Source organism: Amblyomma americanum, chromosome 1, assembly GCF_052857255.1.
Source record: "Amblyomma americanum isolate KBUSLIRL-KWMA chromosome 1, ASM5285725v1, whole genome shotgun sequence".
Lineage (NCBI taxonomy): Eukaryota > Metazoa > Arthropoda > Arachnida > Ixodida > Ixodidae > Amblyomma > Amblyomma americanum.
The window spans coordinates 130,361,553-130,382,914 of NC_135497.1; the positions used below are offsets into that span (position 1 = coordinate 130,361,553).

Here is a 21,362-nt window from a genome sequence, read left to right on the forward strand (position 1 = left end):
GCGGGGCTGGAAATGGGAGAAGTTTCGTTTTTACGACGAGGCATCTAAAGCGCGTGCGCGGTTGACGCGAGGACGCCGCGGCGGGACTCCTTACTTATAACTTCACTATCGCTCTCATCTGACAATCTTTTGCGCAGCTCTCTTGAAGCAGAAAGGGCGCGTGAAATAGATTTGTTGAGGCCCTTTTGTTCGTAAACTCATTTTTCTGTATACTGCGGCATCGTTCCTTGTAATACAATCCTGTTCTTTCGTTTTTATTTCCCCTTTACGCGCCCACGAAGTCGACCCTCGCGTTACAATCGTGGTCGCGTTACATTAGGGTAAATACGGTATATACTTTGTGATCGCAGTATCATCGACTTGAATAGCGTTTTTCCGTCTTTACAGTGAAGGTTGAAACCGAGCGATTTGCGAATGCAACTTAAACGAAGCGCGCAGCCGTAATCTGGACCAATTCGCGACCAAGCGGAAATCAGGGGCCCTAAAGGTACCGCGCATCACCACAGCATCGCCCTAATTCTGTTAGGCAGCTCATTAGCATAACTGAGCACAAAACAGTTCTGTTAGCTGTTTGTTTATCTTGTATATCCAAGACGAAAACGGTGTAATTATTTGATCCCACCTGACTGTATTAGAGTTTTATGAATGAATTTCTCGGCTTGAAACTCATGGACGAAATATGGGCTAAAATTCATCCACTCACGCTACCGGGAAGATGAGCTGACCCTATACATTAGTTAATCTTACAACATGAGAAGCAAGGTTCGTGAAGCCGTTCCTTCTATAAATCATTGCGCGATCGACACCGCTGACGATACAGAAAATATGGGCAAGCATTTACAACGATTTCCTTTCACAACTGGCTGCCGGAGTTCTATATGCAATAATATATTCGCCGCCGCGATGGCTCAGTGGTTATAGCGCTCGGCTGCTGACCCGAAAGGCGCGGGTTCGATCCCGGCCGCGGCGGTTGAATTTCTATGGAGGCGAAATTGTAGAGGCCCGTTTACTGTGCGATGTCAGCGCACGTTAAAGAATTTCCGGTGCCCTCCACTACGGCGTCCCACATAGCCTGATTCGCTTTGGGACGTTACCTTTGGGACGTTAAACCACATACACCAGTATCATATTCAGATATGTCGGGGATTGGCATATTCTGGCGCGCTCTGGTCATCGCTCCGTGTTTGAGCGCAAGCGACTGGCCGCGGAACGTTTCCCCGTAAAAGAAGGTTTGCTGCCCGCGATTCGTACGCCAGCGGAATGTGACTGCTCGCTGTTGTGCTATCGGCGTCTTTTCCCGGTGTGGTTTTTGTCGGTCACGCGGGGAAAAGCTACCGCAGTTACGGAATGCTGTCGAGCGCCTCTTCATCTCAGAGAGCGGCGCAAGTTTTTTGACTACTTTCTGCGTGCCTGTTTTGTTGAGAATTGAACAGCTGCGCCTAGCCGGCTTAAATATCCGTGCGCGGCGAAGAATGGAGCGGGGAATGTACGGCTCACCTGCACCGCTGCGTCCCAGTCGTCGGCGACGCATCGTGTGGTTTGGCCGTTTGAGTCGAACAGGATGGTCGCCTGCTTGTCGGCGTGTGCCAGCAGGCACGTGGCCCCGCCGCACTGCGCCACCGTCATCAGGTACGCGGCCCCGTCGGCGTCCGCGCTGGCGTCGGCTGGGGCTAGGTGGCACAGGACGATGTTCAGCTGGTGGCAGCAGGCCTTGCTGCCCAGTGCCCTGCGCGGCAGTGCCCGAATTTGGCATCGATTGATCGGCGCAATCAAAGCACTTCACTGGACAGTTTGGCGCTACCTCAAGCTTGTGAATCGCTTCGTCATTTGACGAATTCATAGACCCCGTAAGACCGGACATGTCGCTTAGTTTGCTCTGAAGGGGAAAGAGGTACCGAACTTTATCGTTCCCCAAAAAGAGGCCCTGATAAAGCAAGTTTAATATATGCGCTAATTGAGATGCGTGAAACCTTCAGGCAACTCGCTTCAATGGCACAGAAAAAACAGCTGGCTAGAAGGCACGTCTAAACAGGGGTGCGTCTGTTCTCTTTAAAGATAGCAGGTAGCACTTTAAATAAAAACTTGCTTACAAACTCTAATCTTGATGGTCCGCATTATTTCACGCATTCCGTCCGCATTAGTGCCGGTGTATAGCTGGGGCGACGAAACAGATGCGATGGAAAAAAAAATGTACCAAGCGATGTAGGTAAGCTTACGCGTCTTAGGCGGGCTGGTCATCGAAACCAGGCCATCTCTTGCGCTTGTGTTACACGGAACGGAACGGGTTGGGAGGCTCGCTGATTAATAGTGCGTCCTAAAGCGGCAGCCGAACAGCCCTCCGTGCTATTTTTTTATTGCTATACTTTTTTCGTACTAAGAACCTTAATTTACTCAGAAAATAAGCCGGGGATTTCATATTTGCTGTCTTAAACTGAACAGCCAGTCATAAAGCGAGTCTAACGAGAAGGCTAGCTAATGCGGAAGGTATATGTCATAGCGCAACGCTACAGACAGAGAAGGTCGTTGACCGAGTTAAAAACGTAAAAATAAACATGAACATAGGAACATAGAAACGGAGACAATTACGAGAGTTATGAGCGCCTGTCATTATCTTACCACACCACGCCGCGCCACACCTGTGCGCTGTCATTGCTTGTGTGCGCTGCGTTCTTTCGTGCATTTTACCTAAATTTATACGTTGATTACGCACTACTGCAGAACCTCAGGTATCAGAAGTCAACTATGTAGTCAGCTGCCAAAGTCAGTAAACTTCCGATGCTTCCATGAATGCACTATGGTGCATCGGGTCAAACCCCATCTTGGTCGGCTGCCACGGTCGAGCTGACGAAACCGTATGCGTTTTGATTTTGCAGTGTCGACTGTGCAGCCACTGGTGTCCAAGTAACAAATAGAAGGGCGGGGGGGGGAGGCACGTGATGGCCATCTAGCCGGCGATACCTGTACGTGGAGAGGATGATGCTCTGCAGGAATACGGCCGAGGAGTCCGCCGAGCGGCGTTCCTGGCGTACAAGCTGGGCGACGGCCGCCTTGGCGGTGGACAGCAGCTGCCGCTGGGGGCTCTCCAGGATGGCCGCCAGCACCTCGGTGTGGCCGCTAGGCTGCGTGCACTGGTTGATGTAGAGCCTGCGAGGGGCGCACCACAGACTCCTGCAGCGCCGCGCTCGTTCCCGCCGCCGTTAAATGCGGCTGACGCTAGTATATGCGCCTGCCCAGACTGCCGGTATTGGGAGAAGTAACGACCCGCCGTTTTGCAGTGTATCAATACTATAGCGGCGTGGAATGATTATTTGCAACGGCTAGTGATGAACTATGGCCATGAATTTGGGGAGGATGATGATATCATTTCAATGGCGCAAGGGCGGCTTGTCCAAATAGCGCCGTGGCTAACGTGTGTTACTTAGTCTGCTCGGGGAAGGGGTAAAAGAGCCATTTTCCCAAGTATCTCACCTCGGGGAAGGCAATCACCGGACCCTTGGAAATTTCTTGCCCATTAGAAAAACTGGCAGGTACTGAGCGGTATACTGGGCGGTATAAATTTGGTACGCCGTAAAATACACCAGAAACTCTGTTAATTTCTCGATGAAGCCATAGAAAGGCAAATAGAAATAAAAGGAGAGGCTAACGCGTAGCGGAAGCGCGGCTGCGGACACGCTCGAGGGCACAACTCTCGTGGTAATTTTTCGAGCTCACCGAAACAACAAAATCTATTCATTTCCCATCGAGGAAAGAAGAAGCCTTGCGGGCGTCGTTGCAGGCGCTTACCTGGCAGGGCCCTTGAGGCTTTCCGAGAAGCCAGTCGTCCAGAAGGGGCTCTCGAGGCAGGTCTGTCCGGGGCCGTTGGACTTGAAAGGTGGGGCCAGGCGCCCCGAGAACTTGGTGTCCACGACAGACACATTCCTTCTGGAACTGGAACGGTTTGGAGAAGGGGTCATGAGTTATATCAGGCAACTTTAACAAGACACACACCACTGCCTTCGAAAACAAGTCGCATTATAGGCGTCACCATGCCGACACACACAATGGGAAACTGCTTTCCCTATGTGAGCCACGCTCTTCTCTATATAACAAGTAATGACTGGGCTTTCATTCTGTTCCGGGCGCAAATAACGCAACGCCTACATAACGCGGCTTGAACTTGGATTTGCTCTTGCTTATGATGCGCAAGGCTTTGCACGGGCTCTAGGAAGTGTCCTCTCTTCTTTTTCGCTGAGCAGAGAGCGTGAGAGCTTTGAAAAGGAGAATATCAGGAAGGCCGCAACGTTTTACAACTGTCCCGAGATGTCGGTCATGAGAGCCGCGCACAGCTCAGCTCGCCTTCGGTCGAGGGCTGCGCGCCTGTTTCTCTTCTCGCGGGGTAATACGAGCGTGACATTGCGTTTCCGGGTTTCTTTTTCCCCATCCTTGAGCGAAAGCGCCGTTCCGCGAGGAAAATTCGCACAGCACACAAACGCGCGATTAGGACGCGTCGTGGTCGTTAGGCTGAAAAAACGCGCGTCCAGGCTGGCTGCCAGGAACCGGGTGGGAAGCTGGGCGTCCCCAATCAACCTCGGCGCCGCGCACCACTTCCGCTGTGGGCAGGCGAGCGAGCGCGCGAACAGGATTACGACCGGCTATAACGGGCAACGACACGGCGTGTGGACATTACGAGGCCCACCTGCATGCGCTCGTAACACTGCGCGGAGGTCACGTGCTCCGTCTACTGCGGGAGGCTCGGCGCACCGCTGTGTGGAGACACAAGAACACTGCAGTTGGGGGACAATCTAGCAGGACCTAAAGCTGCACTCTTGCGCACGCCAGTCTTCGACAGCCTTGTTTCCCACTGATATTCGACACCTGTCCTTCCCAGAAGGAAAAGATAGGCACACGCTCGCCGCACCAGCGTCAAATGGCATCCGGCAAAATAGTCATCCGAACAGGGCCTATGTCCTTACGCCGGAATTTGCTTTCCAAAGCAGGAAATCAAGGATAAATATGTGAATTGTATCAGTCGTGGTAAGACGTGCAGATTTTGGAACGTTGCGCGCATAGCTTCCTTTAGCAGCACTGAGATGGAGAGCAGTGTGTGCGCTGCTTTGTTGACTCTGTGCAGTGCTTCTTCCTCTTTATACACAGTTTTGTCGGACGTTTTTTTTTTTTATTCTGGCAACGCTAGGATTTAGCCCCAAGACACTTCCTGTTTGAACGAAAGTTGGCGCGTCACCTGCACCGGCGCCTTATCAAACACTGCACGGAATGCTTCGCTTGCCGCTCTGCCTTATCAAGACCAGCGCGACACACGTCGTCTGCACCTGGGCAAACCTTTTCCGCCGCCGCGCAATTGATGCCGGCAGCGCTCTGGGGGCTAGTATCGTCATCAGCACCCTTGCTTGTTTGTTGGTTTACAAGCGTCAAAACTGGGCTACTGGGGCGCTTGCTGCTTGAACATTTGAGCACGCCTGGCAGGCACGTAGCCACTTTTTCTTTTTTTTGGGTGGGGGGGGGGGCATATTACCTGTGCTGCTGTGGAACAGCACCTTTGTTTTCCCCTCCTAACGGAGCCTTGTTTTCAGTCTTTTTCTTACCTCCTGAATGCGTTCAAACTGTCACCGACAGGGCATTTCGGTTTCCGCTTCTGGTTGTATGTAACCTACACACACACACACACACACACACACACACACACACACACACACACACACATATATATATATATATATATATATATATATATATATATATATATATATATATATATATATATATATATATATATATATATATAGGTTACATACAACCAGAGTTAGGTTACATACATACAAAGTCCATATGTTCGCAGGCATCTGTGAACAGCTACTTCCACTCGCTTTATAAGCGGCCTCAGCGTTTTCTTCGTTGGCACCGAAAATTGTGGACACTTTACGTAACACATGTGGCAAAAGTACAGAGCAATTAAGCTGCGTTTATGTCACGAAATATGTTGAAAAGGGCTTGAAGAGGTGAACACCTATCCAATGCGCTGTGAAAATGAAAGCGAGTAGAGGACACAGGTTCACGCTCACCAGAGGACGTGGAACTCTTGCGTGTCCACGAACAGAGCTTGATTGCACGAAATGTCGAGTTGCTGCAAGGTCGGCGACACCAGCGACGAGAGGGTCACTTTGCTCAGCAGATTGCACGACACGTCCAGCACCTGCAATTGTCATATTGTCGGAACGGATAGGCCTCCAAAGCATTCGCTTCACTTCAAGTCGTTATGCGGCTCAGCAGCGGTGGTTATTTCGAGGACATAATGCGCAGTGACTTGGAGTCCAGAAACGGACGACAAAGAGGTGCTCCAGTTTTTTCCGTCCGTTTTTCTTCCGTATCTCTTCTGCGTGTGACCGTGTCGAAAGTGAAGGGAGATGATTAGTGAACGGATTAAGCGATCACTAAGTCTTTGCGAGTGTAGTGATCGCCATCGGAACGCACACGCGTCCGTACTTTTATTCGCATAACTCGGGGGCCAAGGAGTCGCACACACTGCGCTCACAAGCGAACGGCCAGTCTCGCATGGGCTCGACTGGAAGCAAGGGATCGCTGGATACAGTACACAAAGCCTTAAGCTACTCAGCTGCAGGATTTGGTGCATGCTAGCGTTCGAAAGTCGAGTCGCGCTCTCTTCACGTACCTGCTCACTCCGATAGGTGCTGAAAACGGCGTTTTCTTTATGCCTGCGCATAATATGGAGCTTCTGGAGCAAGCGCCATCGCGCTTATATTGAAATGTTTACACACTGAGGTGTAGTGCTCCCGGAACACTTGAGTTGGGTATGTTAGTGACCCAATAGCATATCCAGTTGGGCGTTTCATAGCGGCCTTTCTCCTATGTGCGCGGTAAACGACGAATTTGGCATGGCGTTCATTGTCCCGTTATCTCTTCGGAGGTAAGCCTGCCTACAGAAGCATTTATTTTTAGTTGAGTCTGCGGATGCCCTGCAAGGAAACCAATACCCTCTGAACGAAGAGAGTGGTGCGATTTCGCACGTACAGCGCATGCGGGCCTCGCCGGCAGCGCTCACTGGCGTGGAAGCCGATCGTGAGAGACTCGCCTTGAGGGAACGGATGTGCTCGAAATTGGGCAGCACGTCGAGCTGGTTGCAGTTGAGGAGGAGCGCCTCGAGTGCAGGAAGCGAAGCCAACGACTCCGGAAGCCGCTGCAGCGCGTTGCCCGTCAGCACCAGGTCGCGCAGGTTCTGCAGCTCCGATATCCTGCGCGACGCGTCCCCCGAAGTAAAGTTGCCATCCAGGCTTCTACTCAAGCGCCGCCTGGAGGTTGAGGTTGTGCGCTTCAGGTGGGACTAGCCTCGTGTTATTCTGTCGGCAGTTGTTCCACCACAGCGACACTTGAATAGTAACTAAGCCGCCGGGAGGGCGCCGTCCAGCTAGCCGCGAGCAGCCTTACCGGGCGGGGACTGTGAGCAGCTGGTTGTAGGCCAGTTGAAGCACCTTGAGCCCGGGGCAGGCCAACACCAGGGGCCAGACCAGCTCGTCCGTGAGGCCCGTCCGCGTGAGCAGCAGCCAGCGAAGCGGCAGGCTGGTTTGCTCGGGCCGCGCCAGGGACGACAGTTGATTGTAGGACGCGTTCAGCCATTGCAACCTGCGCGTGAGCCACAGATTGGCGTTTTGGACGCGCCTGTAACAGCCGACACAAGGAGTGCTCTGCTGTTAACAACACTTCGGCACGGAAGGAGGCGCTGCGGCAGCCCACGGGACATCGTCTTGTAACTTCTGCGGCCACATCGCTCCATGCTGACCCCACTCTGTGTTACGTCACCTACGCTTTGCGGTTCAAGAAAAGAAGTCAAAGAACACGCGAGTTTACAGAGTAAACCGATTTGCACTTCTGTGCGTTGATTGCAACTACAATGCAAACTTCGGTGAGAACAAGGCTACAGCGCAAGGCTGTAGTATTCGGACAGGACTCCGTTCTGGCGCGTCTCATCCGAAGAATAAATGGTGCATACACTCGTTCTTGATGCAAGAACGCATACAGATAACAAACTTAAGATTTTGCTGCCAGTCTTTTGCACCGCTCCCATCGCTGACGCTGTTAATTGTTCAGCGCGTGAAATTTAGTGCCTACATGCTGCAAATGTGTTTTGAGCAGGATGTCGACTGCAGCAACACAGCCCGGATGGACTCCCAGCGTCACAGAAAGGCCAGCGAAAGCTTTTCTGCTGGATTTTTCGAAAAACCTGTCATCTTTTTGCTGTATACCTGTAAGCATGCCTCAGGAGGTTGGCAGGCAAGCTGGTTAGGCAGTTGTGCTGCAGGTCAAGGTGGCGGATGTGGCACTGTGCTGTGATGCTTTCTGGGAAGCTGGCGAGGCTGTTGTGGTTTAGTCGCACCGTGTCCAGCTGAGACAACGTCGGGCTGAACAGGCTGCAAGAGGCAGAGGGCGTCACATCGGCTGAAAAGGAGAGCTCACTCGTGGCTTGCTACACACAGCAGGCACTGCCCGACTGTCTGATCGCTGTATCGTCCGCTAAGCGCATGGCGCAATGCGCTGTGTCGGGTCACCCGTGAGTCTTGTTTCGTGAAAGGGACCGTAGACACTTGTCACCCGTGAGTCTTGTTTCGTGAAGGGGACCGTAGACACTTCTCGTCAGCCCTCTCATCCTGCATTTATTTTAATCCCTCCCCGTCCATCGTGGCCTCCGGCTACAGCAGTAGGGCTGTTTTTTTGCGGCGCCGAGGATAAAATGTCTCCATTTGCCGACTTCCTCAACCGAGAAGAGAAGGGAGCACGTTCATCGAGCGCATCGTCGAAAAAAAAGGGGTGAAAACGACGCAGCCTGATATCGTCTTACTGACCGAGCACGCTTGCAATGGGAGCGCTGGCCGTGATGCACCGGACCTCATCCCAGCACGCTGGTAATGGGGAGGAGAGGAAATCGCAGAGACAAAATTTTAAAAATATATATATAAGTAGGCTTGAGGAAAGATGGCTAAGAGCCCCTCAAACCCTTTCAGTAGCTAGCTGTTGCTCGAAATGTTAGGCAATCTTTGCAATCAGCGCAGAGCGTTAAAAAAAAACAACATACGATGACGGTGATGAAACAAGAGCAACACCGTCGGTGATTCTCTTTTGCGCAGATTTTCCGCAGTTAGTTAACGCTTATCGTCGCGCACGCGCTCTTGGTCAAATGGGCCGATTGTTTTTTAAGTTTCAAATGCCTTCGCGACCGCGTAGCACGGACAGAACTCCCTTTAACTAGTTTTTCTTTGCAAGCTGCGTCATCCCCTAGTTAAGACGGCTTTTACGCGATCTTGTGACAGAGGTATCATAAACAAGGAGAGACGATTACCCTGACAGGGCCTTTCTCGGGGCAAGGCCCCGCATGTCGCTGTCGTTACACGCAACGGGCACTTGCTGATGCGACTCACCTGGCGGGAAGGCTTGCGAGGCGATTGTGGCTCAAGTCCAAATGCTGAGCGCTGCGTGCCTGGGGCACCCAGTAGGGAACCTGCGCGAGCTGGTTCCTGCGTAGTCGTGCGTTCATTGGATCGGAGAATTCACGGGCAGAGATCACGTCTCTAGAAAATGGGCCGGCTACGGCCCACTTTCGTGTTTGCCTGGTGCACCTTACTCTACTTGTGTTCAGCACCAATTTGCGTGTATATGCTCATTCTGAGGAACGCTCGTGAGACATAAGCAGCCTTTGTCAAACGTTCTCGGGCCTCAGCAGCCGCCTGGCCTCGTGATGGAACGCTCCTTGGCCTCTGGAAGCGCTGGACCGCAAGAGTCCGTCTTAAAGATAAAGCGCAGCAGCCATACGGGCCTCATAGGGTTACTATACCACACAAGCCGACCCCAAATCCGGTCATGCGCGCTTAGGCCTCTGAATTATTGACAAAGACAGCACATATAGTGTTAGGACGTAAAGTTGTGTACGAGTGTAGGAGGGGACAAAGTTGCTCGTCCACACCAGGTCACACCAGGGCAAATATATCGAATAACATGCCGTTTAGACACATTTCAACTGTTTGTTCATCTAATCTAAGGTTTTAAATGCGACTTACATGGACAGATCGATGTAGCTGAGTACGTTGCATGGGAGCGTGATGTCAACATTCTGCAGGCCTGTAAGAATAGAAGGTCGTTATTTTCCACTCTTTTTTTTTTCTTTCACACACTAAACAAACCAAAGCAGACTGCTGAGTAGCTAACTTGCGTTCCGACAAAGACAATGGCACCTATAGAGCGTGCCAGGACGGAGACACGAACCAGAAGCTTTTGTTTGTTTTTTTCTTGCACGTCGTAATATTATCGTGCAAACACCGTTGCTGTGCACAAAAGAGTAACGCAGCAGATCAGTTGAGGGTAGTGCGGTCGAGGAAACGAAAACACCGTGGTTGTGGTCACCTTAATCTCAGCCGCTTTTAAGTGCGAAATTTGGTGCTTTCTTAAATATAAATGACAGCGTCAACGGGATCCTTCCTTAACGCCAGTGAGTTCCAAGCGTACGCAGTCAGTGAACCTGACGCTCTGCCCCTGCCTGGAAGGAGACGCTATGCAACACCACGCTTCGTTTTGCCCTGACATGCCCACAGTTTCCACTTCCAGCTAATTTTTCAGTCCGCGGACTTTGTCTTTTATTTTTCAACATTTAGCAAATGTGCAATGATTTGCCATATATTTAGGGATTTTTTTCTTTGTTATTCCACCTTTTCTCTCGTTATCGGGCAGAATCATTTCCATGCGCAGCTAAGTGCAGTACGCACCAACAAGAATTCCTTTCGCAACAACGCAAGATGCTCCAAACTCCAAAACCACCCCTATCGGCTCCCTAAAACCACCTCCTCCTCCAGAGTAGGGCTAACTCTTAGCACTTTCCTTACTGATGTCTTGAGATATCCGGAAGAGTCTGGAGGAAAAAAAAAGCTGCTTTCGTGTATGCCCGTACCGTTACAGGTTCGATTATTTTAGCACAGTGCATGCACGGTGAATGCGATTTTCGAATTTATGCATACATAAGGCACCGCTGCGATCTCTACAGTTGTGCGATTTGCTGGACCGGCTCCTGGAGCTGTGCTTAGTCTCCCTGCCACGCCTTATCAACGAGTGACACCGGAGTGCACGACTCAGGCCTTGCGGTGGTGTCGTGTCACGTCCGCCGAATCTCAGAGGAACGCAAGGTTACGCGGACGTGTGCTGGGGATACGGCATTTCTTGGGCTCGCGACGAGGCGGCGCTCGGTTAAATTTAAATGATTTACGCCGATTAATATAATTTATGTCAGTTAAATTGAACGAAAAGCTATTTTACTGGGGCTTTCTGTTAGTCAACGAAGCTTGCTCGACAAGCTGAAGGTTTACTACCTTCCTCGGCATCTTTAAAGGAATGGCAGTGAGGCCAGGTGTCGCTGCCCAACTCGTTTGATGGTTACGGCAACTGCTTGTCATTTAGAGGGCCAGCACTCATAGATTTCCAGAAGGACGTCCGTTGTCCAGTGTACCTTCAATAGGCATGTCCATAAAAACTATCTCTGTCCGAGAAGGAGGTATTGATCCGAGGAACCTCTACCGTTGGAGGCTACCGTTGGAAGAGGAGGCAAGGCCGAGCAAGTGTAAAATATTTTCCTTGTGCCCCTTAATGCCCATCTTTCCCCTTTAGGTTTAACTCTCGGATGCCCTGCAGATGCGACGTCGCATGACTACGAAGGCTCGTGCACTGGCAGATAAATTGCGCTCCCCCTTACCACGTATTCGGGCTAGCGGGATCTAATAATATTATTTAAAGTGCTGATTTATTCTTCTTTTCCTCGTGTGCCCTAAAATATTAGGGGTGACTCACGGTTATGACTAGAGCAGAGTGTCTCGAGGCGCCCTCCGGGCAGGTTCAGCTCGCGCAGGCAGTTCCGCGAGCAGTCCAGATGGCGAAGGCGGTTCGTCGTCGGTAGCCGCAGTTCTTCGATTTTGTTCCAGCTGACATCCAAGGCTTGTAGGCTCTGCAGTTGGTGCAAGATGGAGTTTTCGCGTTTCACTTCACAGCTTAACAACGACACTGCATTTACAGAGATTATATAAGCGCCGTGAAAGTAAAATTGGGCGTCAGCAGTTCATGAGATGGGGAATACTAGAAAGACATAAATAAGGCCATCTTGGATTTTTTTTTTTTACAGAGCCTCGACTGTGTACATGATTGTTAAAATTATAGTGCTACTTGGTACATGTATGAGACTTCGTCTTCAAAGACAGAGCGATTGTAGCTATATGCAAATGAAAGAAAGTGTAGACATCGCCAGTCTAATCGCCTGCCTTTACGCCTGCTTTTATGCCCGTATATATGCAGCATTCACCTTTGACAAACAGCACACTGATGCGTGCAGTCACGAAGAAGCAATGCGAGCGAGATGCGCGCATATAAATTCTCGGGAGCGAAATAATCCTTGGTTTCGAAGAGCCCACAATAGAATTCAACTGCAGTCTATCTTTGCAGCCTGAAGGGAAAACTAGGAATCTAGACAACAAAAATTGTTATTACCCGCGTCAAAACGAGCTGTTACTCAAATGGCGGAATGAATTTAACCTCTAAATGAATTCTATTTTTTTTAATGTGGCTATTTATGAGTAAGACAGGACTCTATAATCAGAAAGCTCGTGAACTAGTTTAAATTTGGGGCATTATAATCTTCGCGATTTCAAATGCTAAAAGATATTTCTTGTTATTCATTGGTACCCAGTTATTGTCATTGATATTTGCTTTTGTGTTGTCCTTTTTTTCGGTAGTAAGTGGCGGTTTCAAGATGCAGCAGTAGTCAGTGTTACAGTTCACTAATTTTCTTTCTGCGCCGATTTTTAACGCGATAGCGTTAAGGGTCCCATGTCGCAGAAAAGTCGGCGTCATTGCCGGTGAGGGAAAAATCTACGAAAATTCTCCAGAGATGCAACCTAGCTGGCAGGTGCGGAGCCTAGGTCACGTGACCTTGTAACGTCATCCCAACCTGCCCATCGGTTTGTTAGCAAACTGCGTACCGTGGCAGGCGGCAGTAAAATTAATGATTGGCCGCGACAGGTTGCTCGGAAAGCGCAACCTAGGTCTCAGAAACCCGGCCAGTGACAGCACCTGCCATCGTAGGACAGTGGCGTATCGCTTAACCGCTGCACCTCTGCGCCAGGACTGATACGAGAACTGCCAAGGATCTATGCAAGTAGAGAATGACCAATTCCGCATATATGGTCATTAACCAGTTACGTTTCGTTGGGGGCGGGAACGCCACCGCGAGGCGTGCCTGACGTTATCCGCACCTGCAGGGCACTAAGGTCGGCGACGCCCTGGATGCAGTTGGCGCGCAGGTCGAGGCGCCTGAGCGCCTGCAGCGGCTGCAGCGCAGGGGGCGGCGGCAGCTGCGCGATAGCGTTGGCGGCCACGCGCAGGCTCTCCAACTCCGGCAGCCTGCCGAGGGTCTCCGGCAATGCCTCGAGGCGGTTGCCGCTCGCACTGAGCACGCGCAGCTGGCTCAGCGCCGACAGCTCGCAGGGCAGTTCGTGCAGCTCGTTGAAGTCCACGTGCAGTTCGCGGAGCCTGCGCAAGAGAAAACGCGCGTCGTGGGTGTCAGCGGCTGGGCCAGTCTGGCAGAAATGAAGTGCACCCAGAGAGGAACGCGCGCCAGCTGCGGGGAACGAACTATGGGAAAACGAAGGACATGTTCGAGGAGGCCCCGATCATGTCCATTTTCGTGGCTACAAGCCATAGACATTTTGACCGGATCTTTGTAGGTTATGCACAAATAATGAGGCAATGAGATGCGCGTTCAAAAGAGGGGGATGCACAAACAGTGAGAACCGGGTGTGCGGCTTAGCCGCTTCCTTTAAGAGTTATCGCGCAAATAAAAACAGAGGCGCTCTCAAATACCGTGGAGTAGAAATCCAGCCGGTCTCCCTTTCTGCTGTACTCCGTTTACATACTCTGTGTGAAAGGGTTTGCGCTCTACATAACCCGTAATACCTTGTCTTCGAGCCGACGTGCGCACTGTCGAAGTTGGCCTCACATCTCGACCGTGTGCCGGTATATAAGCTCCCGTGAACTTAACAGTAGGGAAGTCAACGAGACTAACAAAATTAACGTCACGACGTCATCTCTACATTAAGTGTCCGCATGAAGATGGGACAAACATTTTCAACCGCACTCTTGCCGCGAAGCGCCCAAGTTATGGCGGCGGTGGGGATGGTGGCACATCGTTGGTGACAAGTCATAGCTGTTATCGTGTCTTGCTACTAGGATATGAAAATGGCTAGGAACTTGGAATGACTGGTGTGGATGGTGCCAGGTCTCGACTTTCTGCTCAAATTTGTTTAATCGATGAACAAGGAGAATCCAATTTCCTGTTGCGACGTTCACGCTGGAAAAAAAAAATTACTGAATACGTCAATTTCCAATTTCATTCCCCTTTTTTTAAAGATCATTTTTCTTTTGCGGCTGACATCGTTTGACGCGTTCACGGATCACTACGCTTGCATTATTGACCAGGATGGCTTTTTTTTCTTTTTAACTTCTTCGACTTCTTTTTCCTGTCTCTGTCGGCAGCGCCGACGACCCCAGGCTTTCGAGAACGACTGCTTGTTGCAAAAATACGGGCCAGTACTGTCATTCTGATGGGCAGCCACCCGATCATCAAAACGCAAGTGGACGCAGCCGATAAAAAAGCGCGTCGTGTCAGGCTCGTCTTGGAACGGGCGGTCGCGTTCGGCCGAAGGGGCGCGGCGCGAGCAGCGCGCGCCCCAGCCGGTCCGTGCGGCGTCGGCGGCGACCCAAACTTGACCGCTCGCTGGGATCGTCGGCTGCGCGCACGTGAACGGCTGGCTTCTCCCTCGGCCGTGGACGAGAGGGAGGCCATTTCCGCCGCAGCGGACGCCAAACACGGCATCCTTCGAGAACCAGTCGCAACGGCCCCAGCTGGGGCGGCAGCAACGATCGTGCACGCAACGGACCTGGCGACCTTCGCGCTGCGCGGTTTCTTGAACTGTCGGCGGGAGCGGCCTGACCCGTGCGCACCGGAAACGACTTCGCGTCTTCGTATACCTGTCCCTTTCAAGCTAGCAAATTCGAGCGCGCATGTTTGGCACTGGCTTGGAATGGAACACAAACATGCAAGGCCGCTAAAAAAATCTTTTTAAGATTCAGCCCATGGCGTAGGCGAGTGCTTTGGCCGACTTCGGCACCGCTCGCGCTAACATATAAACCCAGTGGCGGTGATTTGTGTACATGTTGTATAGTCACCTATACTGTGCGCGCGCGCCCGAAATCGCAAAAGTGGAACTTTCGATACACCACTTTACCTTGAATGCGACTTGACCCACGATGTGGCAACAGTGGCTTTCTCGATATTTTCGAGGCAGCGTTATTTAGAATAAAGGCAGAAAAAAAAATGTAAAGAGCGGTAAAACATATGTGCTGTTTTTTTCTGTGAGCGCGCGGCCGTGCGCCGTATGTAACCGTGTCCGACGACGCAGCTGTCAAGCCATTGTACACGTATACACTACGCGAACGGCACGCGCTTCACGATGAATGGGTGTCTTGCGTAATGGCTGCGCGGTAGCAGTATTGTTTGCTGAGACTGTTTGCAACCTCGCGGAATCACTTTCGAACTCCGCGAAGCACAGGAGCAAATGGCTGGCGACTGCCATTATTCCGCGGCCTTCTTTCTTAATGACTCGCACCTTTCATCCGCTGTTGTGAGGTTTGCATGGGGCACGGTGTGGACGCGTTCTTGAGCGCCTAAGTTCGCGCTTGCGTGCATTAGCGGGTGCGTAGGTGTCGCAGCGATTTGTTCGTGTTGTCGATTACCAAGGTCTTCGGCCTTGCACGCACTACGCATTACCCCCGCGACGAACCGGTGAATCATTTCCCTCAACATCTGGTCGTAATTTGAACGCTTTCGAGAGCCTGCGCGCTGTCAAGTGCTTTGAGGGTGAGCGGAATTGCCGAAAAGAACTGGGACACACCGTAGCAGACGACGTCTGCGCGCGCTTGGCCCAGCTATACCTATGCAGATTCGTCGGCTAATGGGCTAACGCACCCCGCGACCTTTCTCCCAGATATCGATGCCCAAGGCTGCAGCTGCGTAATCGATTGCGTGGTGCGCAAAATGTACTGCTTCGGGTGTACACGGATGCGTGTGCATGAGTGAGCTCGTCGATAGCCGAGATACTACGACTTCAATCAGAGGCAGAACCTTATGCCCTGCAAGGTCGAAGAGGGCGCAATGTCTTAATCATCGCCAGGAAAAGCTGGACAATTTCTGCCGCGATCGTGAGCTTCTTAGCTTTGAATAACGAGCGCATGTGGTCGGGACAGGAGGGTTCACACTAGCACGAACGGCTGACTCAGTTCCTTACGCTGTCTGCGTTTGCACAGTGCGACGCTGAAGGCGAAGCACGTACGAACACTGACTGCCCGAGATATGATGATCAGTGTTTCACCAAAGCAATGGATTGAGGTCAACTATTTCGCTCCGACGAGATGACATGCATAATTTTATTTTAATAGCGCGAATGCAGCTTGGCCAAAAAGCACCATACCAAACTGTTTTAGGTCAAAGGCCATTTTTTTCAAGCATTTCAACCCGGAGAATCCGATCTCCAGACGAGGTGAAGGTTTGTAGACACTTGAAAACCGGTGAGTACTCGGCGACAGCAGGGATCGCACCGCGCACCTTGTGCGCGTGAGTCGGATGCGCAAACCACCATATATGCCACTGGTGCGGTATTTCGCTTGGAAGTAATCCAAACAACGAACAATGCAGAAGTGGGAATGACTGCTACGTTCACGCCTCTTTCAGCTGCGTGTGAAGATCTCCGCTTTCCGGATGACTCCATTTTCCATATAGGGCCTAATCGCGATGGGGGCGAAACAGGTTTCTGCTCCGAAGAGCGGAGACCCACTGTTTATCGCAACGGCGCAGCCCCTTTGCAGGGTCGTACGTTTACGAGCGAAGTCTGTTGAATGCAGGAGCAAGACCGAAATGCTATATTGCATCCCGCAGTACCATGTGGCATGGAACGATGTTGGTGCGTTTTACAAATGCAGCAAACAAACCATATCCTGCGTAATTGCCGGGTTCCCGAAGGCTAGTTTTTTAAGCGCAGAAAGACGGCGCAGGAAAAAAATCGAACTTGACAGGACAGAGCGCGAACTCAGGTTTTTATTGACAGAAGTAAGTGGTCTGTCAAAAAAAAAAAGCTGCGTTGTTAGCGCTCTGTCCTATCAATTTCGTTTTTTTTTCCCTTGCTGTCTTTCCGCGCTTTAAAAAAATGGCAGTGGCGTAGCTCGGCTATGCCAGGTTATGCGTAGTGAGAAACCTATCTTCTTCTGCCGATACCGCCGCTGAACAGCGGCCGGACTCTCCTTCTCATCACCCATGTGAAACGACTGTGATACGGCCGCTGTGTCACCTCCGCGTTTTATACACGCAGCTGTGCATGCGCAGTTATGCGCATAGCACGTGGCATCCACGTGTGTCATGCGCGTCCCCAGTGGCGAAGGCCGGCCAGCTACTCTTCTCTGGTTGCCGCGCATGCGCACAACCGCTCTTCCACGTGACGTGACGCGCAGCGCCGGCGGTGGAGTCGGCGCGCGGCAGCAGCTAAGCTCTGACGTCGCTGCTTCTCTGCTGCTTCTCTCCAGCCGTCGCGCATGCGCACAACTATCCTCTCCGGACCACGGCGGAATGCTCGACTGGCAGGCAAGTGTAGCTCTCGCTACAAAAAAAAAACAACACAATTCCAGTAATGCACCAACTAGCCTGCAAAAAAACGTCCTCGCAAGTTTACTCACGGCTGGCGGCCGTGGCTGCTATTAAATAACTACGTATACCTACCGTACCAAGAAGACGGCAGTGCTACCCCGCATGTCGTTTGCTCTGCATATAGCAAGTACTACTTCAAACCTAATGGGCTAGTGGGAAAACATTATCGAAGACACTCCGGTCAATTGCCGCTCTCAAGAGTCCTGTTGCTGAGACTTGGTAACTGAATATAAGCATGCAAGGCGGTAAAACGCCCTTGCAGCACGGAAATCACTAATATCTGTCCTATGATCGAGGGGCTGTTTAGATTGCAGGCATACAGCACCCTTGGGCACAAGCGCTCGCCGCTGCCGTGATGAGATTGTTCGTCTCGCGGAGAGCGCGTTCCCTGGACCCGCGAAGAACCGGCGCTGACACTGATCCGCTTTGCAATATATATATATATAAGCGTACGGGGAAAAAAAAGGCTTCAATTGTCGCTCCTGAAACCTGGCAGATATTTTAGCGCGACATTGAAGGTTGTTTCTCGGGATTCTAGCTGATATTAATCAAGTTCAGCAATTGGGAACATGCGGTTACTTACTGTTTTTTTTTTTCACAGGGTGCCGCATGCGATCTAGCGAATTCGAAATGGTCTGAAATACGTCCGGTGTAAATGTTATTTGTTCCTGCACACGATGCCGATTGTGCGCGTTTTACGCCACGAACCAAAACGTACTGCTGGAATACGTAGTAAGTAATTAACCGTCACATTCTGCTGATTCTGACGATCCATCAATTTGTCTTGCCGCGATCTACACTCCATCATTTGTTCTTTCCTATGCGCTCACCATTCATTCATTCATTCATTCATTCATTCATTCATTCATTCATTCATTCATTCATTTATTTATTTATCTTGTTAACCCTTACTAAGCGTCATGACTGCGACGACATTAACAACACAAACAAAAGCAATAACACCTTTTAAAATTTCAACTATGACAAAATAAAATAACGAATAGATTGAGTTGTAATCATATAAACACCATCTCAAAAAAGCTCGTGTGCCGGTACAAGCGCATAGAAAGCAGGAATGCACATACAAAGTAATAGGGCGTGACGAACAGGCAGCAATATGTTAGCATTCATTAAAGTATTCGTCGTGAATTGTCTAAAATCCTATCTTACTGGCACTCTCTACAATTTGGGCAGGCAGTTTATTCTACAGCTCTATGATATCATAAAGAAAAAAAAAAGAAAAGCGAAATACGTCAGTACGTGCAAAAGTATGGCCTTATCGCTGCGCTATCACTCAACTATCACGTGATTGGGCCCGTGTAGCGGAAATTTCATATGGGACCGGGTCTTGATTGTCCACCGTTTTCTCCCTTCTCCGTTTGCAGTGTGCACGGTTCCTTCCCTTCTCCTCTCACGGCCTCACGCATGTCGACGTGAAGTCCATTCAGGTATAAAATAACCATGTGCTTGTCTACTTTGTTAAGCGTGTTCTTTTCTAATCAGTCCCGTTGGGCTTCCACTACAACGAGCGAATAGCGATGGTGACCGCGGGCTGCGATGAGGCCGGTTCATGTAAAACGAGGATATTCCACATCACCCCGCCTTTTCTCTACAAGCCGGTCGTATAAATCGCCCCCCCCCCCCCCTCAAAAAAAAAAAAAAAAGCTGACTACGTCGCTGTCGAGGTGGAAGTATTAATCGCAGATTTTAGCAAAGCGTTGTTGCTTAGTATCGACCTGAATGTCGCATTCCAGTGTACAAGACGTGCATGTGACAACTTCGCTACGTAAATAAGTACCCTCTAAGTCCTTGCATGCAATCCAGAGGCTGTGGCGAACGAAAAATGTAAGAAAGAAACAGCTCGTTTCTGCGATTCAACCCTAACCCATTCACTAGCCATGCAGTGCTGTCGTTTTCACCGACCTCGCCAGTTACGTGCTTTCCAGGCCACATTTCTGAGGGAGCTCACACTCCTTTAACGCCGGAGTTATCTGCCTTGCAGATCACCCTATGCAAGACGTGTTGTGGGGTTGCTCAGTATTCCTGGTATTTTCTTAGTAGGTGCACGAACTTAATTAACGGTTTTCTGCCTCCATTCAAGCACAGGGTTGGTCAGTGGGAAGCGGTGCAGTGCCGAACAGTTGAAAGACCTCTCTTTGTACTTGTTTTCGCGTTCCTTCACGCACCGTTGACTTTGCTCCGTACACCCATGCCATACAGGCATTCCATGTAACGCCGAAGCGCCAGGCATTTTGTGAAGCAGATCACGAAACGACTCCCCACGGGGGCGGTGTTAAGAGAACGCCCGCGGACGTGTCGGATTGCTTCATCGATATGCTAGAGCCCCACCGCGGAAGCCGTGCTGTTTCGAAACGAAGCTGGCCTGACTGCGTTTTTTTTTTTTGCTTCGCGCTCGGACTGAGCGTAAAAAGAAGTATAACAGGCCACGCACCGAGAAGGGACCGCGGCGATAACTATCAGCAGAGCCAGTAGCACACGAAGTGTACTGTCGAAGATGACCGAAACATTATGTTTGGCTATGATGACCTTACTTCGCGGAATAAATAGATCGGCCATTTGAAACAGGAGAAGGTTTTTGTTGCCATTCTCGAGAACAGCCTGCATCAGAAGAGCTTTGTGGCTGAGCCCATTTTCCAGGCAGAACCAGTTTCTTATAACCCACGCTCATGTCATTGGACATGTGTTGGTCGTTTGGGGGGCTTTGTGGGCTTGTTTCTTTGGAGGGCTTGGAGGCTTATTTCTTATCAAACCACTTTGTTTATATCATCATGTCGCTCTATTAGTGCAGGGGGTGGATTCAAGGGAAGGAGGGAGGGAACAATTCCTCCTCCCCCCTCCTTGAGCGAGAAACTTAGCAATGAGAAACAGCAGCAATTAAACAAGAAGAACGCAAACCAAGGAACGGACGTGCACATTTCATGTTGTTGTTATCGTTGTCGAAGCAACTAATGGCACATACCTACATTAGGTAATCGGACAAGAATCGGGATATGTGGAAAGGTTAATCAGCCGTACATTTTTTTTTGTCAAGAAAACGAAAATAACAAAGAATAAGGTAGACGACAACACGCGCTGTAGACCATAACCAGGCGGGCCTATCAAAGTGAATGGGGTGAAATGAATTCAGTAAAGACCGAAAGGGTATATATACTATTGTTGCATTTATCATGACAACCGCTGTTTTTCAAATAAGTATAATATTTCGAATGGCGGAAGAAACAGTCCTGTGGTTCTACCCAAGTATGCCGGCTCGAAATGATAGCAAGGCAGGACTGCTCAAACCAAGGCCAAGTCGACGCAGCCCCCCCCCCCTCCCCACCAAACACTCTTCTTCTCAAAGAGGAGACAACGTCCTCTCCTACAGAGAGAGCGTTCTTCGTCGTTGTTGAGAAACAGTGCGTTCAAAATTAGAGGCACATATGGACAGAGTAAGAGCATGCGAACCGGTATCTGAGCGATACAAACAATAGTAAAGGTCAACTGCTTTTACGAGAAGACACAAGATGATATTTGCCATAGTGTACGCAATATATGTACAGAGTGCGTCGAAAGG

The 21,362-nt window shown here is 50.6% G+C and overlaps 1 protein-coding gene across 1 annotated transcript in view; it reads right to left on the reverse strand.

The window, feature by feature from the left end:
• The window catches only part of LOC144113678 (protein phosphatase PHLPP-like protein), a 44,493-nt gene that overhangs the window by 2,145 nt on the left and 20,986 nt on the right, over positions 1 to 21,362 (reverse strand). Inside the window, exons 2-12 of the mRNA XM_077646910.1 lie at positions 13,290 to 13,566; positions 11,836 to 11,989; positions 10,062 to 10,122; positions 9,426 to 9,521; positions 8,256 to 8,420; positions 7,441 to 7,635; positions 7,088 to 7,247; positions 6,060 to 6,190; positions 3,784 to 3,927; positions 2,959 to 3,144; positions 1,498 to 1,726 (exon numbers count right to left, since the gene is read on the reverse strand). Coding sequence (XP_077503036.1) covers positions 1,498 to 1,726; positions 2,959 to 3,144; positions 3,784 to 3,927; positions 6,060 to 6,190; positions 7,088 to 7,247; positions 7,441 to 7,635; positions 8,256 to 8,420; positions 9,426 to 9,521; positions 10,062 to 10,122; positions 11,836 to 11,989; positions 13,290 to 13,566 — 1,798 coding nt within the window. The remainder of the gene's footprint in view (positions 1 to 1,497; positions 1,727 to 2,958; positions 3,145 to 3,783; positions 3,928 to 6,059; positions 6,191 to 7,087; positions 7,248 to 7,440; positions 7,636 to 8,255; positions 8,421 to 9,425; positions 9,522 to 10,061; positions 10,123 to 11,835; positions 11,990 to 13,289; positions 13,567 to 21,362) is intronic.